The sequence below is a fragment of the Anabas testudineus genome, chromosome 22 (assembly GCF_900324465.2).
Source record: "Anabas testudineus chromosome 22, fAnaTes1.2, whole genome shotgun sequence".
In the NCBI taxonomy this organism is placed as follows: domain Eukaryota; kingdom Metazoa; phylum Chordata; class Actinopteri; order Anabantiformes; family Anabantidae; genus Anabas; species Anabas testudineus.
Window position 1 is genome coordinate 5,730,199 of NC_046630.1, and position 22,910 is coordinate 5,753,108.

At 40.0% G+C, this 22,910-nt stretch overlaps 1 protein-coding gene across 2 annotated transcripts in view; it reads right to left on the reverse strand.

The window, feature by feature from the left end:
* Positions 1-286: 286 nt before the first annotated feature.
* slc25a21 (solute carrier family 25 member 21) overlaps positions 287-22,910 on the reverse strand; it is a 78,395-nt gene continuing 55,771 nt past the window's right edge. For both annotated transcript variants that reach the window (XM_026338999.1, XM_026338998.1), the window contains exons 4-11: positions 17,518-17,601; positions 9,631-9,697; positions 8,802-8,861; positions 5,572-5,679; positions 5,283-5,447; positions 3,506-3,687; positions 1,976-2,028; positions 287-1,507 (exon numbers count right to left, since the gene is read on the reverse strand). In XM_026338999.1, coding sequence (XP_026194784.1) covers positions 1,446-1,507; positions 1,976-2,028; positions 3,506-3,687; positions 5,283-5,447; positions 5,572-5,679; positions 8,802-8,861; positions 9,631-9,697; positions 17,518-17,601 — 781 coding nt within the window. In that variant the 3' untranslated portion in view covers positions 287-1,445. The remainder of the gene's footprint in view (positions 1,508-1,975; positions 2,029-3,505; positions 3,688-5,282; positions 5,448-5,571; positions 5,680-8,801; positions 8,862-9,630; positions 9,698-17,517; positions 17,602-22,910) is intronic.

The window sequence follows — 22,910 nt, forward strand, 5'->3', positions numbered from 1 at the left end:
AAACTGAAGGAGGGGGAAATGCTTACATCAATGCCAAGCTGACAATCACAAACATGCATCAACACAAACCTACGGTTGGCTTCACCCATCCACCAACAACACACACACACACACACACACACACACACACACACACACACACACACACACACACACACACACACACACACACACACACACACACACACACTCACACAGTGAGGAACCAAGTGAGGGGTTTTATTTATTCCTTTTTATTAATTATCAGCAAATACAAGCAGCTTTTTACAGCTGCTAATATTTTAGAATTAAACATTAAGAGTCACATTTCCAAAATTTCTTACCAATAAAATGTTGAAAAATGAATTCATGCTAGTCCAATTGAAAGGAGTTGCATAGTAATATGTAAAAAACAGAATCAGGAAAATATTTATTTATTAAAAAAAAGAAAAAAAAAACAACTCAAATTTCACTTATTAAGAATTAGATAGGCATTACTGCATCTATTTGCTTTGCTTGAGATATACAGTATGGCTCAGTCAGCAATCTGCAATATCAGAATTCAGTATATTTGCAGTGAACTATTCCCTATTCATATTTGTTGGAGGTTGGAAACATTTGGGAATTGAGACTCATGAAGTATGTATGTGTCCAAGTTTTGTCTTATAACGTGGTGTTATATGACGACCATATAACGTACCCTTAACTGCTGCTTAGTGGCTCTAGAGCTGAGTTGTTTAACTTTGGAAGTTCTTTTAGTGACTGTCATGTAAACATGCTTTCACTCTGTTGTTAGTGTTTTATTTCAACAAAACACTGAAGCCCCTGAAAACTTCATTCATCAAGTTTTTCTTTTTAAAAATTAAGTATTCGTGTATTCATACTAATCAACAATCAGAATTAAAGTTCATCAAAACATGCCTTTGGAGTTCAGCTCTCAACAACACATGTTCTGCTTTCTAAGGACTGAGAGGATGAATGGTTGTACTGAAAACGTGCAAACAGCCCCTTAAGCGTAAAAAGATTAAGATTCAAATAGTTCTAAACTCTGATTTGTTCACAGAACTATAAAACGTCTTGTAAAAACTGAGCACCACCCACTTAAAACCAGTGAGACGAGCACAGAAAAAAAAACAAAAACAAAATACCTCCATCAGTCATGGGAGATGAGACATGTTCGACCACATCCCACAAAACGGGTTTCATATTCTTTTTAACCTAAAATGTTGAAAAACGTTTATATCTTAACTGTTTTATATAATAGATATATATTGCAGCTGTTTGTAATTCCTGAGAAACAGACTTAGATGATGATGAGTTTTTTCCCTAAAATATTTTGAAACTGTGATTTGGTATTTTTGTTTAGAAAAAACTAATTTGTTCGGACATTACTGGCATTAGGTGACAATATTAGCATTCAGGCACAATCAGTGAGGCACGCTCGTGGGTGTCTTGTTCATTTTTTGTTACCAGTTCTTCTGTAGCCATCCAGACACATATTCATAGACCAGCAGCATCACTGCTCCACCTGCAGCAGAGCCACAATGAGTTAATCTGCCTTTTACATCACAGTGAATCAGCAGTGTGATGTACCCGACCAATAGAAGCTTATAGTTAACGTCAGGTGATGTGCCCAGTGCTGGAACATGCAGGCTTCTGTCAACAAATTGGGTATACTCACAATATTCATTCAAATATTAACAGAAAAAATACAAACTATGGATTTTTGTTGTAATAAGGCACATATTGCAAAAATAGTAATTAACATATCTGAGAGTGAAGTAGTGTTTGTCCTCATACAAAGTTTCATTTAGCACTAATGTGTTTTGAGAAGGTCTGTCAAGATTAATAATTTGAGAACTTACAGAATACAAAAAAAAAAAAAAAGAAACTACTCAAACTAAAACAATTATAGATTTCAAACTAAACATGTTCCATCCTCAATCTGTGGCTGTAAGGATGATTTTTATATCATTATAAAGATTTTTTTTGTTACCTGGTCCAAGCCTCATAATCTTAGGCACCAATCCCTTGTATAGTGCAAAATACCTATAAAAAAAACAAAACATCACATTAATGTTGTTTAAATAAAACATGTTGCAATCCATCCATCTGGAAATCCTGTAACACTCAATTTGATCATAGAACGTTTATTTGAGGTATTTCTCTTCACTTTGACTCTGACTCTACAATTCACAGGGAAACATTAAACTTGCAATTCTACTGAATTTATTTGACAACTTCCTCCTCTCTTTTTTTTTTGCTTCCTCGTTAGTCATCTAGGGGAAAATCACAAACTATGCACCATTATATAAGTAATTTAAATAAGTTCCACTTTTACAAATCCAACATTAAAATGAAGCACACATTAATGCATCAAAAAGTATCGTTCAACATTATAATTTACATCATTCTGAAACGCTCCATTCTGCACGTTTGGTTTGTTTGGTATACTGTGATGCTTATATGTTTGTACTTTCACTTGTGTAACATTTAAGTATTTTCAGTATTTCTACGCTGTGCGGCTGCCAATTTTTCATTAAAACTGAATACTTGATCTACACACTCTTATAGTATGTGTGTGTGTGATCGTGTACTTGCATGTGAATGTGTGTACAGGCTGGAGTGAGTGAGTGAGTTCTTGCCTGTCTGCTTGTCTCTCACCACAGTCAGGTACCTAGTTGAAGTCTAACGGCCAGTTCTGGTGAGTACCTGCCCCTTAATGCATTCAAGGTGATCAGTGGCTGCCTGCCTTCGCCTCGTGCTCCCTGTCCCACTCCCTGCCCAGCCACTGATGGCGTTAATAAGGCTCGACCCACTTCCTCCCTGGCCCTCTGTCTGATTAGATTGACCCGTGGAGCGCCGCGCGGCTCGTTAGGGTCTGCTTAACGACGTCTCCCATAGGGACCACTAATTAGCTGGGACTGTGTTGTGTTAGAGCAGGGGACTGGATGTGGCGGAGGGGGCACCCTCTACGCACCCCTGCGACGACAACGATTCAGTGCTATTCCTCCAGCAGCCCCCCAGGCCCCTGTGTCCACTAACTACAAACATCTCCCTGGCCCTTGTCTAGCAGAGCTGCATGGGGGAAAGTGGAGAGCCTGGGGCAATTGCTAACATAACATACATCTTTCCTTGAAGCTTCCATTTAGAGCTGTCACTCTCCAAGGTTTGAAAATATGTTAACATTTACTGTACAACTGACAAACTGCAGAAATATATGATCACACACACGTGGAGAATACAGCCCCGAATCAGTATTTGGTTTCCATTCATCAGATCACAGCTTTGCATCAAGCCGTTCATGCACTTCCCCTGTAGTTAGTGTAGGAAACTCACACCGCACAATCAAGTGCTGCTAACTTGTAGCTGGTACATTTGTCTTTTCTGACAGCCAGCTTGGCAGATAACCAACTATCAATTGCTAAGAAAACAGACAAAGTGACTCATTAATTCTGGGAGGAATCGGTGGAAGTGTTTTGAATTTTGTCCTGAGGATTCCCTATATTTCCCCCCTCGTACGTACCCCTCCTCCCGGTACACCAGCGCCATGGTCTGGAAGCAGGTGCGGTACTTGATCTGTCCTGGCACTGGCTGCGGGCCTTGGATGCGGCTCTTGGCTACGTCGAAGGGAATGTTCACACAGGAGGAGATGGTTCCAGATGCCAGACCAATAGTAAACTTCCTCAGGAACTCAAGGGTGGGGTCCTGGTAAAGAAAAGGAGATTTAGGATTCAAATAAGTGATTTGTGAGCTGTGTGTGGATCAATTTAACTAAAAAAGTTATCATACATTTAAAAAAAAAAAAAAAAAAAAAAAAAAGAAGTTGACAACATAGAATCGGGACATTATGTCTATATGCATGTGAGGGAAACTGAAGGAGAGCGGGAGGGGGGGGCTTGTCCATATGATTGCAAAGCTGGCATGAAAGCCCTGATCATTTTATGGTAGCGGGGGGCAGATTAGTGCTTCCTGACCGTGTTGCAGCGTTTTGATTGGCTGAGCAGTAGCACATGTTCTCTGGGGAGCCAAGACAGAGGATTTATAAACAGGGTTCATGCAGGCAGACTAGGGAGGCATATGGGGACAATTTGGGTAATTGGGCTGTGACTCGGCACAGGGGTATTACTGTACCAAAGAAGCCCAGACTCAGAGAGCTCTGACAGCTAATTGGCCAGGATATTTTTACAAATGACAGCAGCCTCTCTGGTTCAGGCCTTTCTCAAGCGGCTGGACACCCCGAGAGCTGAAGTAAATCAACAGCTAATCCCACTTCTGCTCTTTACTTTTTTTGTGGGATGTGGAGAAAGGGGTAACATACCCCCGGCCTAAGTACACCCATCAACCCACTTCCTAACAGCCTTAAGCAAACATCTCCTCACACATTCACTTGTGAATGATGGCAGTGCTATCTTTCCCCCCTGTACTATTCAAATGGTGACATGAGAGAAGCCCGAAGTCGACCGACTGAATTTGACTATGGACATGTTTGAGTTGCAAGCTCATTGCTCATGTTGCTTGACAAAAGGGCTTTGGAGAAACGCCACTATCAGCTCAGCCTGTAAGCCGTCAGAGGCCACAATATTTATCCATTGCTGCCTTAACAATGGCTGTCGTTAGCCTCTCACAAACAGGACCATTCAAGGCACATACCGATGGATCATTCCCAAAAGCAATGGCCACAATCTAAGAAGAGAGCTATTTGAGTCATCCAGCCACATAATTATCATTCACAGAGGATGACCACTTGGTTCTTTGTACATCATGCGTCACTGGAAAAATGTTGAAAATATAGTAGAGTCTGAGCTCCTGCTGTAACCTCCTCTTGAAAATAGTACTGTTGTCTGCTTCCAATTAGTTCATTGGAGTTAATCTAATGCTCCAGTTTGTACATGTGGAACTGGCGTATGGTAACGTTTCCATTAAACAAAATTAACTTTTGTTTGGGCCATCAGGCCCTGCCGGATGTGTAATCTGAGACTTTGAGGATGTTATGAAGAGCAAACAGACGAGGTATTAGCAGGGCTGATCTTACAAGCTCCTTTGCTGATTTTTGCTTCCTCCTTGTCATGGCAGTCAGGCTAATTAATTACACTGTCAAACACTTGCTGTTCCCCACTGGAGAGATGACTGGTATCCATGTATCATATAGCCTGAGGTTAGCAGAAACTCATTGTTGTCAACACTAAAGGGAAAGCTCAAGAGCTGTGCATGTCACTTGGCTTGGGGTTTGCATTTGTGGGTAAAAACCAAAACAGCAGTGGAGGTCAGAGTGTGATCATAGATTTTGACTGGCATATTACCGAGCTGGCAGGAATAGCATCCTTGACATTGAAGTAGAAGCCAAAGTAGATCATGTTGAAAACACCATGGCGTCCGAGTGTTGATGTTAATCCTTTATTCAGACCCTTCAGTCCAAAGCCGTCTGACTTAATGATGCGTCTGGCTTGAGCAAATGATGAGGGTTGCTGCATTGGAGAGAATGAATTCAGAAGGACACGTCAAAGGCTGACACGAAACCACTGGGCCCCTTCAGAAATGTGCACATTACCAACACTTTACAAGTTAAAACTGTTTTTTATTTCTACCAACCTCTTTGAAGGAATCTCTGTTGGCTTGCAGACTGACTTTCACCACTTCGAATGGATTGACAACAACAGCCTCAGTCAAGCCTGAGCCAAGACCTGCTACAGACAGTGCCTGGAGGGGAGATGGACATGATTTAGGACTGACAATGTGAATATTTGGGTAGGGACCAAGCAGAATAGACAGTAAGAAAGACTACATCAAAGTGTCCAGGCTAAAGAACGCAATGCTCTTTTGTAGTTTCGTTTTCAGAAACTCGTTCCCCAAGTCTCTTTGTCTTGTCTGAAATGGACATTTGTTTCCGTCATGGCTGTCATTGTTGTTGTTTGACAAATGCACACAAGACACCTGCGTTTGTTATCATTTAACAAAATATGAGATGACAGATAGGAGGGAGAGGGAGAGGAAGGTGAAGGAGCAAACAGGAATGTGGGCCAAGTAGCAAGTTGATTAAAATTATATTCAAGGAAGTCAAACATATTAAACTAGTCATTATTTGCTAAGATCCACAGTGCTTTAGTTTAATTTGTGGCATCTCTTGCAAAATGTCTGCATGTAAGCGTGTGTGTACGTGCTCAGAGAGAAGTGTAATGGGAACATGTCAAGAATGTATCTATAGCTCATTACTCTTTCTGCCTCTTTATCCTGCTGTCAGAGCCCCGGGACCCATCCTCTCAGACATGCCTTGCGATGTTTACACAGCCAGGCAGCCAAATTTTAATTCCTTATTTGTATTATTACTGTGTGTGTCCCCATTAATCAACATGAAGGCATTCAGCTGTGCCACACTGAATAGAAAAGAGAGAGCTTTTCACAATCTATAATTCACTCTAATGTCCTGATGTGACTAAAATAGCCGGAGATGGAGGCACTTGAAGAAGAGGAGGAAGAAGATAGTGGAAAAGAGGCAGAGGTGGAGGGTGAGGAGCGCTTGATGGATGAGACAGGTAAACACTTCTCCACCAATGGCTGTAAAAACAAGCTGAGGATATGTGCTGAGCTGGGGCAGCCCCTACACTGAGTTACAGGTAAGTAATCAATCATGCCTGACACTTGGCTGCCACCTGAATAGGTGGTGTGTGGTGACTGCACCCCAGCAATGCGAATCTGTCTGACTCAATATAACAGAAACCAGATTAAGGATGAAACCACTTATAGATTCATGGCCTATGTAGACATAACAACCGCCAAGCAAATATACAGTGAAGTCCACTTATTAGGACTGTGTTAAGTATTAGGTTAGTTTGGCTTTACTTCAGAATACTGGATTTCAAATGAAACAATGACTATGAGGTGTAAGTGACGAATACCAGCGTTAGAAGTGTTTGACCTTATTGGTATGAATTACACCTTTTTACCTTGGCAAAGTAATTTTATTTATATAGCATGTCATTAGAGGTATACTTTAGATGTTTTAGATTAAAGTGCATACAACCTACCTCAGGGACTACGTAAAAAGGGCTATTATCTTTACATTTTAAAAGGTTTCACTGTAGATGTAAAAACCTCAAATTAAATACTAGGAAGAAACTGTAAATGCCTGATTTCAGTCAGAAATCAGTTTTGCACAATTGACCATATGTATCTGCCTGAAGCTTCACTATACAAACTTCATTGCATTGACTAATGTTAGAAACAAGAAGTTTCTTTGTGCAGTTTCTGTTTCTTAACTTTATATAATTGGCATTGCTGCCTTTCCCCCTTTTGGTCAAAAGGTACCGAGTACTGATTCATCTTTGAACAAGCCTTTTTTGGAACTGTCAGTCAGCAAAACCAACAAAACTTATGGTCAGTGTGAGTCAACTCATGTTGAGTTAATATAACACACAAGACTATTAAACTAGAATCACCACATTGGAATTAGTTTATATGTTTTGCTGACAAGAGTGAGACATTCATGAGTTCACAGTGACCTTCAAAATCTAATCAGTTTATCCTTGAGTTCAAGGTGAGTGCTAGTGCTAAATTTAATGATATTACTGCAAGTTGTTTCTGAGGTATCATGTTCACAATGGAGCTGATGGAACTGATGAAAAGGAAAAAGTTGAATACAGTCCTCAAAGGCGTTTCTGTGATATCACGGTTCTTTCTTCCTGAACTGTGGACATTTATACACACATCCTCCCCAAGGGGTCATTATGCATCTTAGGGTTTGATGTTACATATATACTAATGTGAATCTGGTTGTTTCACAACAGTGGAGTCAGAGGCCTTATTGCATGCTGGACCAGGTTTTAGTTTGGCCAATCCGCTTCGAAAGCTTTTTTAAATCGCATGGAGGTCCACGATTCACCATCTGTTTTGGGATCATATGCATACAGACAAACCTGAGAGGGTTTCTGCATATACAGTATATTGTGAATATCCACCTTCACATGAGCACTCAAACTGCAGCACTAAAATGATCAGCAAAACAGCAAACTACAAATATGAATGTCTTTTTCACCCTTGTCTCTACTAACGACCATATATACTCCCACTACAAGCTGCCAGGTACACTGGCTACAAAAAGCACTACCAACAAAACTCCTGTACTTTTTTTTTTCATTATTTTTTTATGATCAGCTGATCAGTTTCTACTAGACCAAATTACAATGTAGTCAACCTTTAACTCCACACTTCATACCTTTAATTAAACCTCTATATATTCATGCTGAACAGTATGTTTCTACATTTTGATAGCTATACATGTTTGAATCAAGTGCTTTCTTAATCTCATTCACATAATAATTAGTTATCGGGCTAAGTTACCTTCATTATACAATCTATGGTGTGTCTGACATTTGATGGAGGTAATCACCAAGGATTCTTTAATATGTGCTTAACACCTAACAAAAGTGTTCATCCAGGCTTAATCACTTAATCCCTACTTCAGATTTTCTTTTAGTCTGTCCACTGTGGACAGTTAAGCTACTATTATGCCAGTTTAGTATTTTTTAACAGTAAACACTCACAAACCGTCTGAGACAAAGATATAAAATGAGTGACAAATTGACTAGATGTACTCCTGCATTACCTGTATTTGTACATGAAACACCAGTGACGTTTAAATTTACATGAATTCATTTTGCTGGTAAACTTAGTCTTGGCATTTGTCTTTGTTTTACCAGCCTTTGACTTTGGCAGGTGAACTGAAACGTTGATTTTTAACACATGGTGTTCTTCCTGGTAATGTGTATGTCTGTTTATTTTTCAGGTGAGAGTGTATTCAGGTGTCTATGTATTTTAATACTCACCACACCAGGAGACAAAGGGGTCAAATTCAGCAACTTCTTGTATTGCTCAAAGGTGAAAAACTGCAGAGGAAAGATTGGGATAGATGAGCTGTCAGAAGGTCATTTATAAACTGACATCTCTGCACACATACACACCCACATATACATATACACACAAACTATTAAAAGCAGTTACGTGAGTGTTGTACCAACTCAAAAAGCACATGACAGTTGGATTGCTCTTTTAGATCGACTTCATAACTCGATCTCTGTGGAAAGAGAAAAGTCTGAAGCACATTCTCAAAAGGAGACACGTCCACTGATTTGTTTACCTGAGCAAAGGGCAAAATGCCAACAGGGGTGTTTTAATCTGAGCCTTAATTTGCTTTAATTCTTTGCTCCAGACATTTCTCATCATCAGCCGGCTTTGTTCGCTGTGTGAGCGATTACCCCATCTTCTCAGTGTGAGTGCTTATTTCTAAAGTTCACACATCCTTGTCTCCAGCATCTCATTACAGAGCAACTCAGTGGCATTAGGCCTCATTATATGTTGTGTGAGGGGAAAGATGCTAAGCCTCCCTCCAAACAAATATCAAAAGATGGGACTCTGAGGTAGGCTTGCTGTAAATGGTTGTAAGTCAATATTTGTTAGGCCGACGGCGCAAATAGGAGTGGCTGTATAGGCAGACATGACGGATGGCATCATGTGTTTAATCAACATGTGTGTACCATGTCAGAGCAACTGCGGTTTGAATGTTTTCATATGGTACAAGTGCAGTTCAGTGAAAGCAGAGCCTGAGCGTCAGCTTTGCAGCTTTCTATGAACCAACATAAACATATTTATTCCCACCTTGACCGCTCTCTTTGGCGTTTCTGCCACAATCGGAGGCAAGATTCCCTTGTAGAAACCGAAGATGCTGTAGAGAGACAAAATAAAATATTACACATACTAAGCTGATGGCAGTTAACCTTTATATTAATTTCATAACTTGTCCGGTTTCCCCTGGATATTTTTAATTAAAGCGGATGTCGTCAAGAGCTGAAACAATTAGTCGATTAGATTCATATAAAGTAAGTATGAAAAACACTAGTTCTCATTATTCATTTGAGAATATTGGCTTCTTTTCTCCGTCATATATATGACAGATACACCAGCGAGAGCATGAACTGAGTTTCTTCCTTTCATATATAGTGAAACAATTTAGACCTTACAGACCTTGCAACCACTGATATGGTTCTGTAAGAGCCATATCCGTGGCTTTGCATGTTATATTCAATTTGATCTACATTGGAACTTATGTTAATGACAAATCTCTTATAGCCGTGCATTAAAAAGTCTGCTCTGCCAAATAAAATCTATCTGTGCACAGAACCTTAAATAACTTGGTTATTAGGTTCACAGTTAGCCTCATGAAGGTTATCACATTCGTCTTTATGTGTTGTTGAACTGGACTGCATTGTACTGACAGGTGTTTCTTATAATTTGGCCATCCTTTTGGAACCAATGAGGACATGGCAAAGAGAATGGAAACACCTTTCTGTGAAGCACATTATGATTTAACAGCAACTCATCCTCTAAAATCACAAAGTTACAGTTTCCATCTACCTTCATTACACAGATGGACCTAATATATTCGCATCCAAGTGTAGATTTTGGTTTATATTGATAATGAGTAATGCAGACTTGATTATTACAATGGACTGCACAACTCCAGCAATTTTCAAATGTCTAGTCAGTGGGTCACACTTTACTGAAATGACATCTAAGAATCATTTAACAATGTTAAGTACATATGATTTAATATGTAAAGGAATACAATGCAATTTAGAGATGCACTTAGTCAGGAGGAGAAATGTCAAAATCAGGCAGCAGTGGCAAAGATCCTCAACTTGCAGATCCAAAAAGCTAGATCACAGATAACGCAGACAGCACTATCATCACACATCTTTAAAAACGTCACGCCATCAGTTTGTAATGCAGGCTTTACTTCATAAATTTGTTGTCTCCAAGCCCAAGCTGAGATACCCCTCATGATGGCCTTAAGATTATTCTCTCAAACATGACAAAGCTCCTTCAAAACACCTAAAACTAGTAAGGCTGCCTTTTACGGAACTAAAATTTGCTAACACCCTGGGTATAATCCTTTAAAATGGCACTTTCTCAAAGATATATGGTTGCAGCAGCAATCAAATCTTGACAATACTGAGAATAGATGACGTGACTAATACCAAGCTCACAAAATGGAAACAGAAAGAAGGCTGTACTGCTGCCGTTTGGCAGCACGAGTACCAAGATATATTTTCAAGCCACAAACCGTAAACATTCTCTGCAGGCATTTGCGAGGGAAATGATTTAAGAGTTTATTTCAGTATTTGATATACTGGATGTTTCAAAACATGGTAGCTGCATAATTTTAGTCAATTTGGTAGTTTGCCTTTGCTCAATCATATGTCCAGCTGTGATTTAAAGCATACTTGGAGGCAGGAAAAATAATAATGATACAGAGAGTTGTGTATATAGAAATGTACAGCATGCCTACATTTTACACAGGCCGTATTTAGTGTGAAATCAATTTAATGGAGTATTTTTACAGAGTAAATAGACAGCAAGGTTAGATTTATGCCCATTCCGTCTTAAAACATATTAGTGCATACTTTTTTAATGTTTGTGAACCGTACATAAATGTCTTCATTATCTTTCCCAGTGTTTTATTTTCCAATTTGAAAATGGTGATTTTTCACTCATTTGGGCAAATTAGAGTCATGTAACACAGGAAGTTATGTATTCCAACAAATGAGCAACTAGTCTTTGATGTGTACATGCAAGAAGATAGTAGTATGTTTTCTGTTTTGCAAAGACGGCACAAAGATTGTTTTGTATACAGTCAGAAGTGCACACACATGCATTTCCCTCCCTCTTCAATTTAGTGAAAACATGGGCAGAACAGTTCATTTGTTTAAACTTGTGTAGTTTACACTAACAGGTCCGGGCAGGTGATGTTAGACAAGTTGCCAACCAAATAACACAATACAGGTTCTTGATTGAATTTAATATTTTGTGTACAAACGTTATGTGTTTGTCCTTCTACCTATGTCGGTGAGCAATAATAAATCATAAAAAAGTAATATGCAAATTTTAGGCCTTAGGTCTAAAACCCTGCACACCTGTAGCATCGGATGTTACTGAGTCATTAGCTGTTGTGTTGACAACAAACTGCCACTGGCAACAGCAAGCTACTTTTCCGCTGCTCTCATTCCTACATGTTGCTTTAAAGGGATTGTCTCAAAGTGAAACAGGTAAAACAGGTCTAAATCTTTAAACAGAACCATGAACACAACTTCATGCTCAGGCATTTTGGAACCAATACAGATGTTCCAGGAAATAATGTCAAATAGTAATAAATTAAATAATTCAATAATTATCTTCAACCTTGTGCATTTTTTTTTAATATTCAATTAAATATAGGTCAGGTTGTTTCAGACACACTGTGTTGATGTGATCTGGTGCTTTTAATGTGGTGGACAGAGGTCAGCAAGGACAATCCATACACAGCAAACTGATGCGCCTGTGTGTTCTGACACCTGTCAATCATGGCTGATCGTCCATGCTACTGTTGTATGGAGCTGACAGACCAGGAAAATCGAATCATGTTAAAACAGTTAACAAACCTGTTGACCTGCCAGAAGTTTTTTGCCGTCACCAGCAGCTTAAAGCTTTTCTGACATCCACACTTCCTTGTTTGTCCACAATGGGACACTTTTCCATGAGCAAATATTCTATTCATGGAAAATGCAAAATAATCGGGGTGTTCGCAACCATTCAAAGCTTCCTGGTTGTTAAGCAACGGATTTTTCTTTGATGTGAAAAAATAAAAACACATGCCAGAAACAGTGCTCATAATTTTATTACATGATGGTATCAATTGATAAACGATTAAGTCACGCAAATCTTTTCTTCTCAAATTAGTGCCGGCTCATTAGCTATATTGAAAAAGTACCTCACTAATACACCATTACACTCCTTAAAAGGATTAAAATTAAGCAATACAACAAACAGAGATAGCATCTTCTTTGGTCTATTCATCGTTGTTCCTTGTCAAAACCTGGCACCTACATTACCCACAATGCAAACCAAATCAGGTTTCCCATGTCTGCATGAGTAGTTCATGTGTGTGTATGCATGCGTTGGTAATCTGTGACGGAATTTCTGTTCATTGGTGTCTTATGAAGCAGTAATAAGTCGAAAAGAATCACATTTTGTAGTGCACGTCTGTATACATTTACAAAATTGTAGTATTTCTTTATGCCAAAGGGCTCCATTGTTGTCCAAACCCTATTAAAATATATCAGTGAGCCACACCCTTGAACTGGGTGACATGCTGCTTTATTATAATGAAACTGGGCACTTGTTTTTTTTTTTTTTTTTACTCAATTCCAAACACACTTTTCTGCTGCTTTAAATATTCACTAGAGCTGTAAATGTGTATTAAATCCACAGCTGAAAATAACCCAACAAAAACACTCTGTACAGCAAAGATTAAAACAAAGTGTTACCATTTAAATGCAGATATTCATTTTCACATTATCGGCTATCACTTACAGTTGGCATGTGTCTGTTATCCTTCAACAATTTAAAGTCAAAAGCAAAAAGGCGTGAATGTATCGGTAAACACGCAGAGGAGCTTTATAGTGAGGGCATAAGAAACTTGTGCACAGCCTACCCTTAGCCAAAACAGAATGACCCTCCAACTAAGTTGCTTGCAGGTGACATAGATAAAGTATATGGGAGTGTGTATTGATATTGAACACATGCCTGTGGACAAAGAGGACAACGTGTTGTGGTCGGCTGTATCCTGTGAACTGAGGCACAAACTCTGTTGTGGCAACATTCTCTACAAGTCAACAGAGATGATCCTGGTTGATTGGGTCGTAGGGTAAATATTTTTGCTGCTGGCACACATTTCCAGTGAATATAACCTGACAAGAACAGGCTTTTACACTTACGGGAACCAACAGTAGCAAGGTTGCTTTCCAAAAACTGTAGTGAACCAAAACTAATTACCACAACACTTGTCATCAGATGACAGACTCAACCTATTTCATCAACACCTCAGGTTACACAACTGGTACTGGCTCTGGGTAATCAAGTCATTCTAATAATGGCGGTATAAAGGATTATGGATGAGGAAAATCCTTCCTAGAAACCAAAAATTAATTCCTCGTATCGTTTGTGTAAACACGGTATTTCAGGCAGACGGAAGGCCCTTCCCCTCTGCTCTCTTTGTCCATGCAAATGGTGGCCACAGATTTCCCGGGTGTGGTCAGGATGGGGAGCCACCAGGTGATGAAGGCAGAGTGAAATTTGTTACAGAACAAATATGGCCTCTAGTGAGTGGCATTCATTTGAATCCTAATTTGATTTCCAATGTAAAGTACACACTAAGTCCCTTTTTTGGCTTTCCTAAACAAATGGTCTCCTGATGCAGCGCAGGGCATGCAGGGGTGGATGTGTGTGTAGGTGTGTGTTTGTATGTGCTTGTGTGTATGATTTGTCTTTCATTTTCATAAACCTTTCCTTTTTTAACAGCTCCCATCCATCTGGACAGGAGACGAGCACTGACAGAACTGCACAGACACGTTTGATAACGTACATCAGGCACAAATTCTAACTTCATAAAAGCAGAAATGTGTAAATATATAAATTAGGGTTAATTGTTTCGGGGAGGGGGGGGGGGGGGGGGTGGGGGGGGGGGGGGGCTGTACATATGAGTACAAAGTTATCATCTGCAGAAAAATTTTCAGCCAGTTTTCACGAGACAGCAACAAGAAAATCCTTGAGAAATGAACTGCCCCAGGGAACCTTTTAATATGTCAACAATCAGCATGCTTCAACTGCAAATATTTTCACTTTCCCTGTGTCTACTCTAACCTTGCTATTGTCACTAACAGTAACAATAAAGCAGAATTGCAGGTGGGCAGGATTTACTGGAAAAATGCACAAATCCCATGTTTCTATACTTTATGCATCATAAGAAAATATCTAAGCATACTGCAATGCATCATGCATACAGTATTTTGAGATAAAATATTATTTATTCACCAGTTTTACCACAGTTAAGACAGTTTAATTTAGTGCCTTGCTGGCAGGCTAATTAGGGTTGAGTTACTGATTATTTGTATAGCTAGATTTCTTTCCTGCTATGACAACTACAGCACAGTTGATACTGTGGGTGATCACATTCATACACTATCACATTTTGTTTTATTTTTTGTATTTAATGAATTACAATACTTTAAATTTATTTTACCTAAATTTGAAAAAATGCAGTGTGTACAAAAGTGAGGGCACAGTTTATACCTGCATGGAGGCTGTATTATTTTCTTTTCTTTTAAGTTTATTTTTTTTATTTTTTGTGGGATAAGACACTTTTTTTTTGCTGTGGGCTAGATGAGAAGATTGATACTACTTTCATGTGAGTACAATAGATATGATGCTATCACTAGCAGCTGGTTAGTTTGGCTTAGCATAAAATCTGTAGACAGGTGGTAACAGTGAGAATGGCCAAAGGTAACGAAACAACAGCAGCACCTCTGAAGCTCACCACTTAACACAACATTTAGGTTTAACCTGTATAAAACTGAGAAAAAGTCATTCTTGGCAAAGAAGAGAATAAGCCTGCATATTACCTAAAATATCAAACGATTCTTTTAAACTGTAACTTCACACAAATCATGTTTGTTTCACCGTAACAAAACATATGCAATCTGTTGGGCACGCTTATCTGCACTTCCTCACACTTCCATGAATGTATATATTTTTTTGCACGGGTGGTCCCAGCTGGATTGAGCCCCACCAAAACCCTCCCTGCACTGTTAGTTCCAGGCATTATGCACTGATCTACTACACGCAGGCCAATACACTCTGCTGTAATGTGTGGACCCTCTTAATAATTCTCTGGCCTTGCTTTGGGTCCCGACCCAGTCTCTGGATACCACACTGGTAAAGAATGCTTGAGAATAGAGTCTTTTTGTTTGCCTCCAGACGGAAACACTTAACACATGCTCATGCTGCTGCGCCCACATGCAACAGAAAAAGGAGCGTGGCCAGTAAGGCAATACACAACCAAATGTTGGTGAGCACAGTTCACACTGTCACACACTTATGAGCACCACTACAGGATTTCATGCTAGATTTCCCATATTTAATACCATCCTAATGTACATTACTGAGTACCTTCTAATCCACAAATACATAAAAAATCGAGTTTCTAGGTGTAGTAATTGTGTGCAGGTTTTTGCAGCAGCACATTTCCTTGTCTTTTTCCAGTTTAATCACCAAGCTTGAACTAAGAGCTCAGGTTTCCTCTGTCATAGTTCGGTCCTGCCATCAGCTGAAGGAGATGTTTATTTTTAATAATAATTCGACTACAGAGGGGCCCAGCACTATCTGTATAAATTATTACTAAGTGGTTTGGCCTGGAGGTAATCCCTCAATGTGCTACTGGGGAATGATTACAGCCTCAGAAAAACCTACTGTTAGTGATAATTGGTCATCCCTAAAGTAGATCTTCCGCCTGTAGGGACTCCCTGACACGTACCGCAGCTATGGTGTGTGAGCTTATTGTCAAATAGCTGTCATAGTTAAATGTGTGCTGTGTAATTTGGCAAACATTTTATTGTGTCAAAGACTTCTCTTGAAATTCAAGTGGACCTACTCCCGAAGGACACACCCGAAAAGCATGCAGGCACAGAGGCATTAAATTTCATAATGTAAGTATTTGTGTTGAGTGTGTTGAAGGTGAAGAGGACACAGCTACAGTAGCAGGATAGCTGTGTTAGCTGAACTGCAGCCAGCTGAGGATTTCCAACTGTCACTAGTCAGCCTCTCACGGTGCGCTTGCTCACACCTCACTGCAGATCAACTTTATATCCGCTGTAAAGCTGTCGACTCGCCGTAAACAGAGCGAGTGGCAACCACTTTCTCTTAAGCCTGCACTGTCTCACAGACCTGTCACAAGGCAGGCAGAGAAGGAGGGAGCATGGCAGGGTGACAGTCTTTATTTCAATGCAAAAGCTTTACATGTACAGTGGCAAGAAAAAGTATGTGAACCTTTTAGAATTTCATGGTTTTCTGCAATAATTCTTCATAAAATGTGATCTTTAGTTATTTAGAACAACCTTGAAAAAAGTAAAAAAAAACCCTTTGAATAATGACCATAAACCCCTCTACCTTTTCACTATCCTATCCACACAAGAAGAATCCGCTTATGTGTGCCTGGCTAAATGGAGCCAGAAATTCACCAGTCTACAGTTAGACAAACTATCTACAAATAGAGACACGTTGGGACTGTGGCTACTCTACCAAGAAGTGGGCGGCCAGTCAAAATGACTCCAAGAGCACAACGAACACTCATTAATGAGGTAAAGAAACAACCCCGAGTGACAGCCAAAGATTTGAAGGCGTCATTGGAACTGGCTAACATCTGTGTTCATGAGCCTATAGTACGTAAAACATGGAACAAGCAGAGTGTCTATGGCAGGACAACATTGCTGATCACCTGAAGTTTGCCAAAGAGCACACTGACACTTGGCTGGTTAGTGTAGTGGTAAGATCATCGCCCGAAAAGTTAATCACTGCTACTTTAACAATATGCTGACTGTCGTCAGAACGCAGAGAAGAAGGTTGACGTAATTTATGCTGTGAAGACAGTGGACAGTGAAGAGGTGCACAACCTACCCCTCATTGCGGAAGATGGTCCGGAAACAATCACTTAGGCTTTTGTAGCTGGTGGGGTCACTGGTTCCTCTCTGGATCTGGAACCTGCAATGACAGAGTCCTCATTAAAGCTTACATCAATGTACCTTGTTTTTGTTTTTCTGTTGTTGCAACTTTAATCTTTTAGTTTGTTTATTGTCCTAATTTTCTGTGTAAATAACACTGTACCGTGTGTGTAACATACATATAGAATAAATTTGTTTTGGCTCTTTTCTACTAAGATGAGAGGCTCCTACCCCAAGGTCCCCCCATTGCAAGGAAGAACTCAAACATTTATTTAACCCAACCGATCCAATTAGTCACCCAACTCCTCAGGACCAGACCTTTTTCAGCAAGTCAATGAAATAACAAAATAAGCACTGAATCAGGCAGGATCAGGCATCAGGGTAAAAACAGAGGCAGAAGTGAGGAGAGCAGGAACTAACGGGACAAGAGAAAGATTCCCTCCTCATATGGCTTCAACTGCCAGGTCACAAGGTCAGCAGTAAGTCGTCCATGCGGGTGCCTGATGGGGCCATAAAGAGCTCCTGGGTTTCTGCAGAGGGGGAGTTTAGTGGGGTGAGCGGCCTTTCATATCGCTAACAGATTAACATCTTAGAGGGGTGTCCCTCAAATCCTATTTGGTGGATTCCCAAATAGCTTGTAACCCGTTCCTGAAAACCAGTTAAAACAGCATAATAAATAGATGTCTGACACCATATTAAAGAGAAGAAAAAAAGAAGGGCTTGAGGTATGAAGAGGTGGTTGCATAAGGGGTGGAGAGGGGAAGCAAAGACCTGGAAGATTTAGGACTACTGGGGCTTGTAAACAAATTCAAATCTGGCTTAATTAAAGGCATATGATGCTGGGGTCAAATATTGAAGGGACTTTGTCCCCAATCTCACCCTACCTTCTTTATTCTGCCTGTCCTGACCCGAACTGGCCCTGAGAGAGCGGGGTTGGCACGACCATGGTTCGGTTTAAGTCCCCTGACTCCACACATGACCCTGGGGTCACCTCATTTCCTCAAGGCCCTCTCTTACCCTACCTACCATAAAAGCCAAGGAACAAACAGCAAGGCCCAGGGAGTGGGAGATAATAGGGAAGACCAGAAAAACTGGCAGCGGGGTACATGTGCTGGGTACATGTGCTGTTTAAGAGGATCTGTACAAACAAAAAGATAGAGTTTTCACTACATAGACTACAAAAAGAGCAAAAGATCCTCTGTAGAGAAAAGCCTCTATAGCTCTGGCAGATTCACTTGGCCTTAAAATAAGCCAAGCGCATCATAAACTCTGCAGACAGAAGACCCAGAGAAAACCCTGGGGCTTCTTTAAAAGCTGTGCAGAATATCACAGCAAAAGCTATTGGAGAGGCAGTATATTTTGAAGTGATGAGATTTGTAAGTTCATGAAGACTCCCACTCCTTGGAGTCACTTGGTAGCCAAATGGTTAAGGCTTATGCCACATAACCACACACAAATCCAAGTTTGAATCTGGCTCAGGACCTTTCCTGCACGTAACACTCCTCCCTCCCCCCTGACGTTTCCTGTCTCCTCTGCAGTGATCATATCAAACAAAGGCACACAAATGCTAAAAAAATGTGTATGGGGAAAAAAAACCCACTGCCTGTTCTCTATACTCTCTTCATCCCAATCTACCCAGGTTTGTGCTTTACAGGCCCAGAGCTGCACAGGTGAAGGTGAAGGTGAGGGCAGGTTGGTGCTTCTGTAAGCGAGACAAGCACTCTGAGGTAAATAAACCTCAAGACCTTATCCACCTGACCCCCACTCCCTATAAAGTATGAATTCAAGGCGTCCACAAAGAAGTCAAAAAGGTAAATGGATGCGGTGTACCTCGCTTGAGTCCCCTTCTTTGTATTTTTATGAACAAGACCATAGTGTTAAAGGGCCTTACAAGACTATGTCCGCTCCCAGACCCCAACGGTAATTGGCTTAAACTGGGTACCAACATGATGGGCTGTCACCTCAGATAATTAGAAATGTTGGTGTGAGGGTAATAAATGATGATGTTTAAGAAAAAAAAAAAGGCCTATGGGTAGAGGGGATTGGGGAGATCAAAAGACAGACGCTTGATGGGCTTACTTTTACCAGAGCAAGCCAGGATTTTTAGGAGACCTCTTAAAAATATGTCCTATTAAATGAGGGGTATTCCCTCAGTGGCACTTTTCCACACTTCAAAATTTAAGGTTTAACAGGGCTGATACGAAATCATATTTATAGCTATTCAGACAGATTGACATATAAATTAACACCCAATATAGAGAAGTAATGACCTACTCAACACACAAGTAGTTATTAGCTATCCATTATATTGTAATATTTCAAAATGTGCAATTTTCTCTATGTATAACCATTATGACTAATGTGTGTTGCTGTGTTTTTGGATTGGTTGCTACAGTGAGAGCCTTGATCTTGTTTCCTTTTGGAATGCCAAGTACTTTCACAAAAAGGAAAAAGACGAAATATACGATTAGAGAAAGAGAAGAAGTGAATCACAAAAGGGCAAGGATGAAAGTTGGGCAATTTCTCATGTTAGATCTGACGTGCATAAGACAATCCAGAAGGCAACATAAAGGGGAATCTATTTTTTACAGCCAGACAGTTAATTTTAATGAGCAGGATCATAAAGATGGTAAAAGTCCATTGCATTGGTACATGAGGTTAAGAGCACTTTTCCGACCTAAATGGTCCATCATTGCAAATGCAGCCAATCGTGACTTCAGGGTAAAACGGTGCAAACAAAAACAAAATGGTCCCCTATGGATCCAAGACTGCTTGTTTTGACAACTAACTGTTGTTGACAATTGTGCTGATTGACTGTCACTAGGTAAAACATGTTATGACAAATAAAACTTAAAACAAAAAGGCTTATGGCACTTGATGTTTAGGTATTTGTACTATAACCCTGTAGTACATGCCTTTAGTTATTTGGTGCATACTCCTAGATAACTGGGAGATAACTGCCAAATACATTTTACTTACTTAGTTTACCAACCTGCACAATAAAATGCAAAGCAGCAAGTAAAAGAAATATTAATAGACTGTATCCAAGACAAATCTATTAAAAGAAAAGTGTTTGAGCATGGCAGGAAAAGGCCATAAAGACAAACCGTTAGGGAGCAAAATACAAAAAATGAAGTCAAGGGACGAAGATGCAAGATGCAAACAGAAGGGAAGTGGTAAAATGCTGGGGCTTGTGACACTGCAGGCTGCCAGAGCTTGATCTGGACTAGGCCAGATTGTGTTTCACCAGCACCACAAACCTACTGGACCTGGGACAACCTAGATTAAGTGGATGAGAGAAAAAGCTATTCTGGCTGTTAAAAGGGACTATGACATCTTTCTGTCATTCTACATTCTTTCTCACACCGATAAAACAGGCTACTCTGATTCCCCATGGTGATGTTGGGACCCGTTTGCCGGACCAGATGTCTGCTCATATACTGTGACCTCTCTGACCTGAGATGAGGCAGGAAAAGAGCTGCATAAAACAGCACGAAGACTGGCTAAGCTGGGCCAGGTCCAGACTGAGACGCAGATGTTATGAGCATTACAAACTTATGGTTGACTGACAGATCACTCTATATATTTCAGGGGACTGTAGCTTAATATTAGAAAACCACAAAGGCAGAAGTGGAGCAGATACAGTAGGTGAGAAAAGAAATTAGTAGTCGTCCTGACATTTCCAGTAAGTAGCTGCATAACACAAAGGACTTCTTGAGTGTTTAAATTGGGGTCTCTTAACCTCTGCCAAATCCCGTTAAGTAAAAGTATGGTGTTAATGTTAGAGCAATAATTTTAATTATAACATGATAGAACTGTAAAATAATCTTTTACAGCACTTCTGTGTACTTGTCAAGTAAGTACATTTTCAGCAGACAAGAGTCTCAAGATTCTTTCTTTAAAAGAAACCAAACTAGCTTTATTCATAGTAGCAACAGAGGAAAAAGACAAAAATCCTTGGTTGTATGAAAGATAAAAACAGAGGCCTTGACAGATGCTGGCAGTCCATACAAGCTAGGTCAGGATTACTTGGTCCAGGCCACTGACAGTAACAGCCACTTTGATGTGAGGAAATGCTGCAGAGTTTTGGAGACGCCTCTGACAGCAGATAACCACTGGCTATAACACAGTGCACTCCAGACAGAAGACAACTGCCCTGCATGCCTCCAAAGAGAAACCTGAGAGTCTCTATTACTACACTGCACTCTCTCTCTCATCAGCCCTGTCTCTAGAGGCCAAGACATAGAAAGCTGTGGTAAGTTTGCTTAAAACAAATTAAACACAAGCACAAGCACACACACACACACACACACACACACACACACAGCAATGCAATGCAAACAAACAAGCATCTAACAGATTTTACAGAGGCCTTTACTGTTGCTTTAATTTGGACCATTTTAGTTAGATTGTAAGTATTTGGTGATACCTTTTTAAATATTGTTTCATACAGGCAAACTGTGGGATGTGTGTGTGAGGATCCACTGCACAAACATACATAGATAGAGGGATCTGAGAGAAGGCTACTACTTCTGTTACTTCTTTGTCCATTTAGCTTTTCTTTCATCATTTATCTCAGATATACATCACTCTCAGAATCTGTCCGCAACTGGTATTAGTGACCAAGGACTTAGGATAAGAACTTAAAGCCAGTTAAGCTATTTTACTGCTACTACTGGTGCCAACCAGATCCTGTTCCTCTGATCTAGTTATGTTTAAGTAACATGAAGTATTATGCATCCGGGTGCATCTGTCAGCAAGACACTCATTTGACAGTAAGAATTATCCAAAAGATTTTAAAACACTTTTGAAAAGCAACTCTGTGCAAACTTCTACAGCTATTTACAGTACGTCACTGCGGCAAACCCTAGCCACGTCAATTGCACGTGGATCTTCATCAAAGATTCATTAGCTTGTTCCTTTGTAGTACCTCACAGTCAGCCACTTTCTAATCTGCCTTATATAAAGTTCACACAGGCAACAGGATAGCCTTTGTTTTTACAAAAAGGTGAGAACAATGAGTAAGCGAGCAGACAAAAACAACATGCATGCTGTGCAATGGTAACATACAGCCATTGTGAATGTTTCAATAAAGACACATCACACATTATTTTTTTGCATTCACTTATTTCAAGGGCTGTCTTGTTTACTTGAGGGGGATGGGTTCATAGTACCCAAAAGGAGGGCAAAGGCAAACTCCCACAAGGACAGTGCATACTTTGAGTACAGTATGTACATTTTTATTGCTGTAGGAAAGATGCAGACCCTTAAGTATTGATTAAAAATGTCAGAACGTAAAGACAAGCACAGCTGCATTAACAAACGGAAAAGCGATTGTGGTTGTGTTTA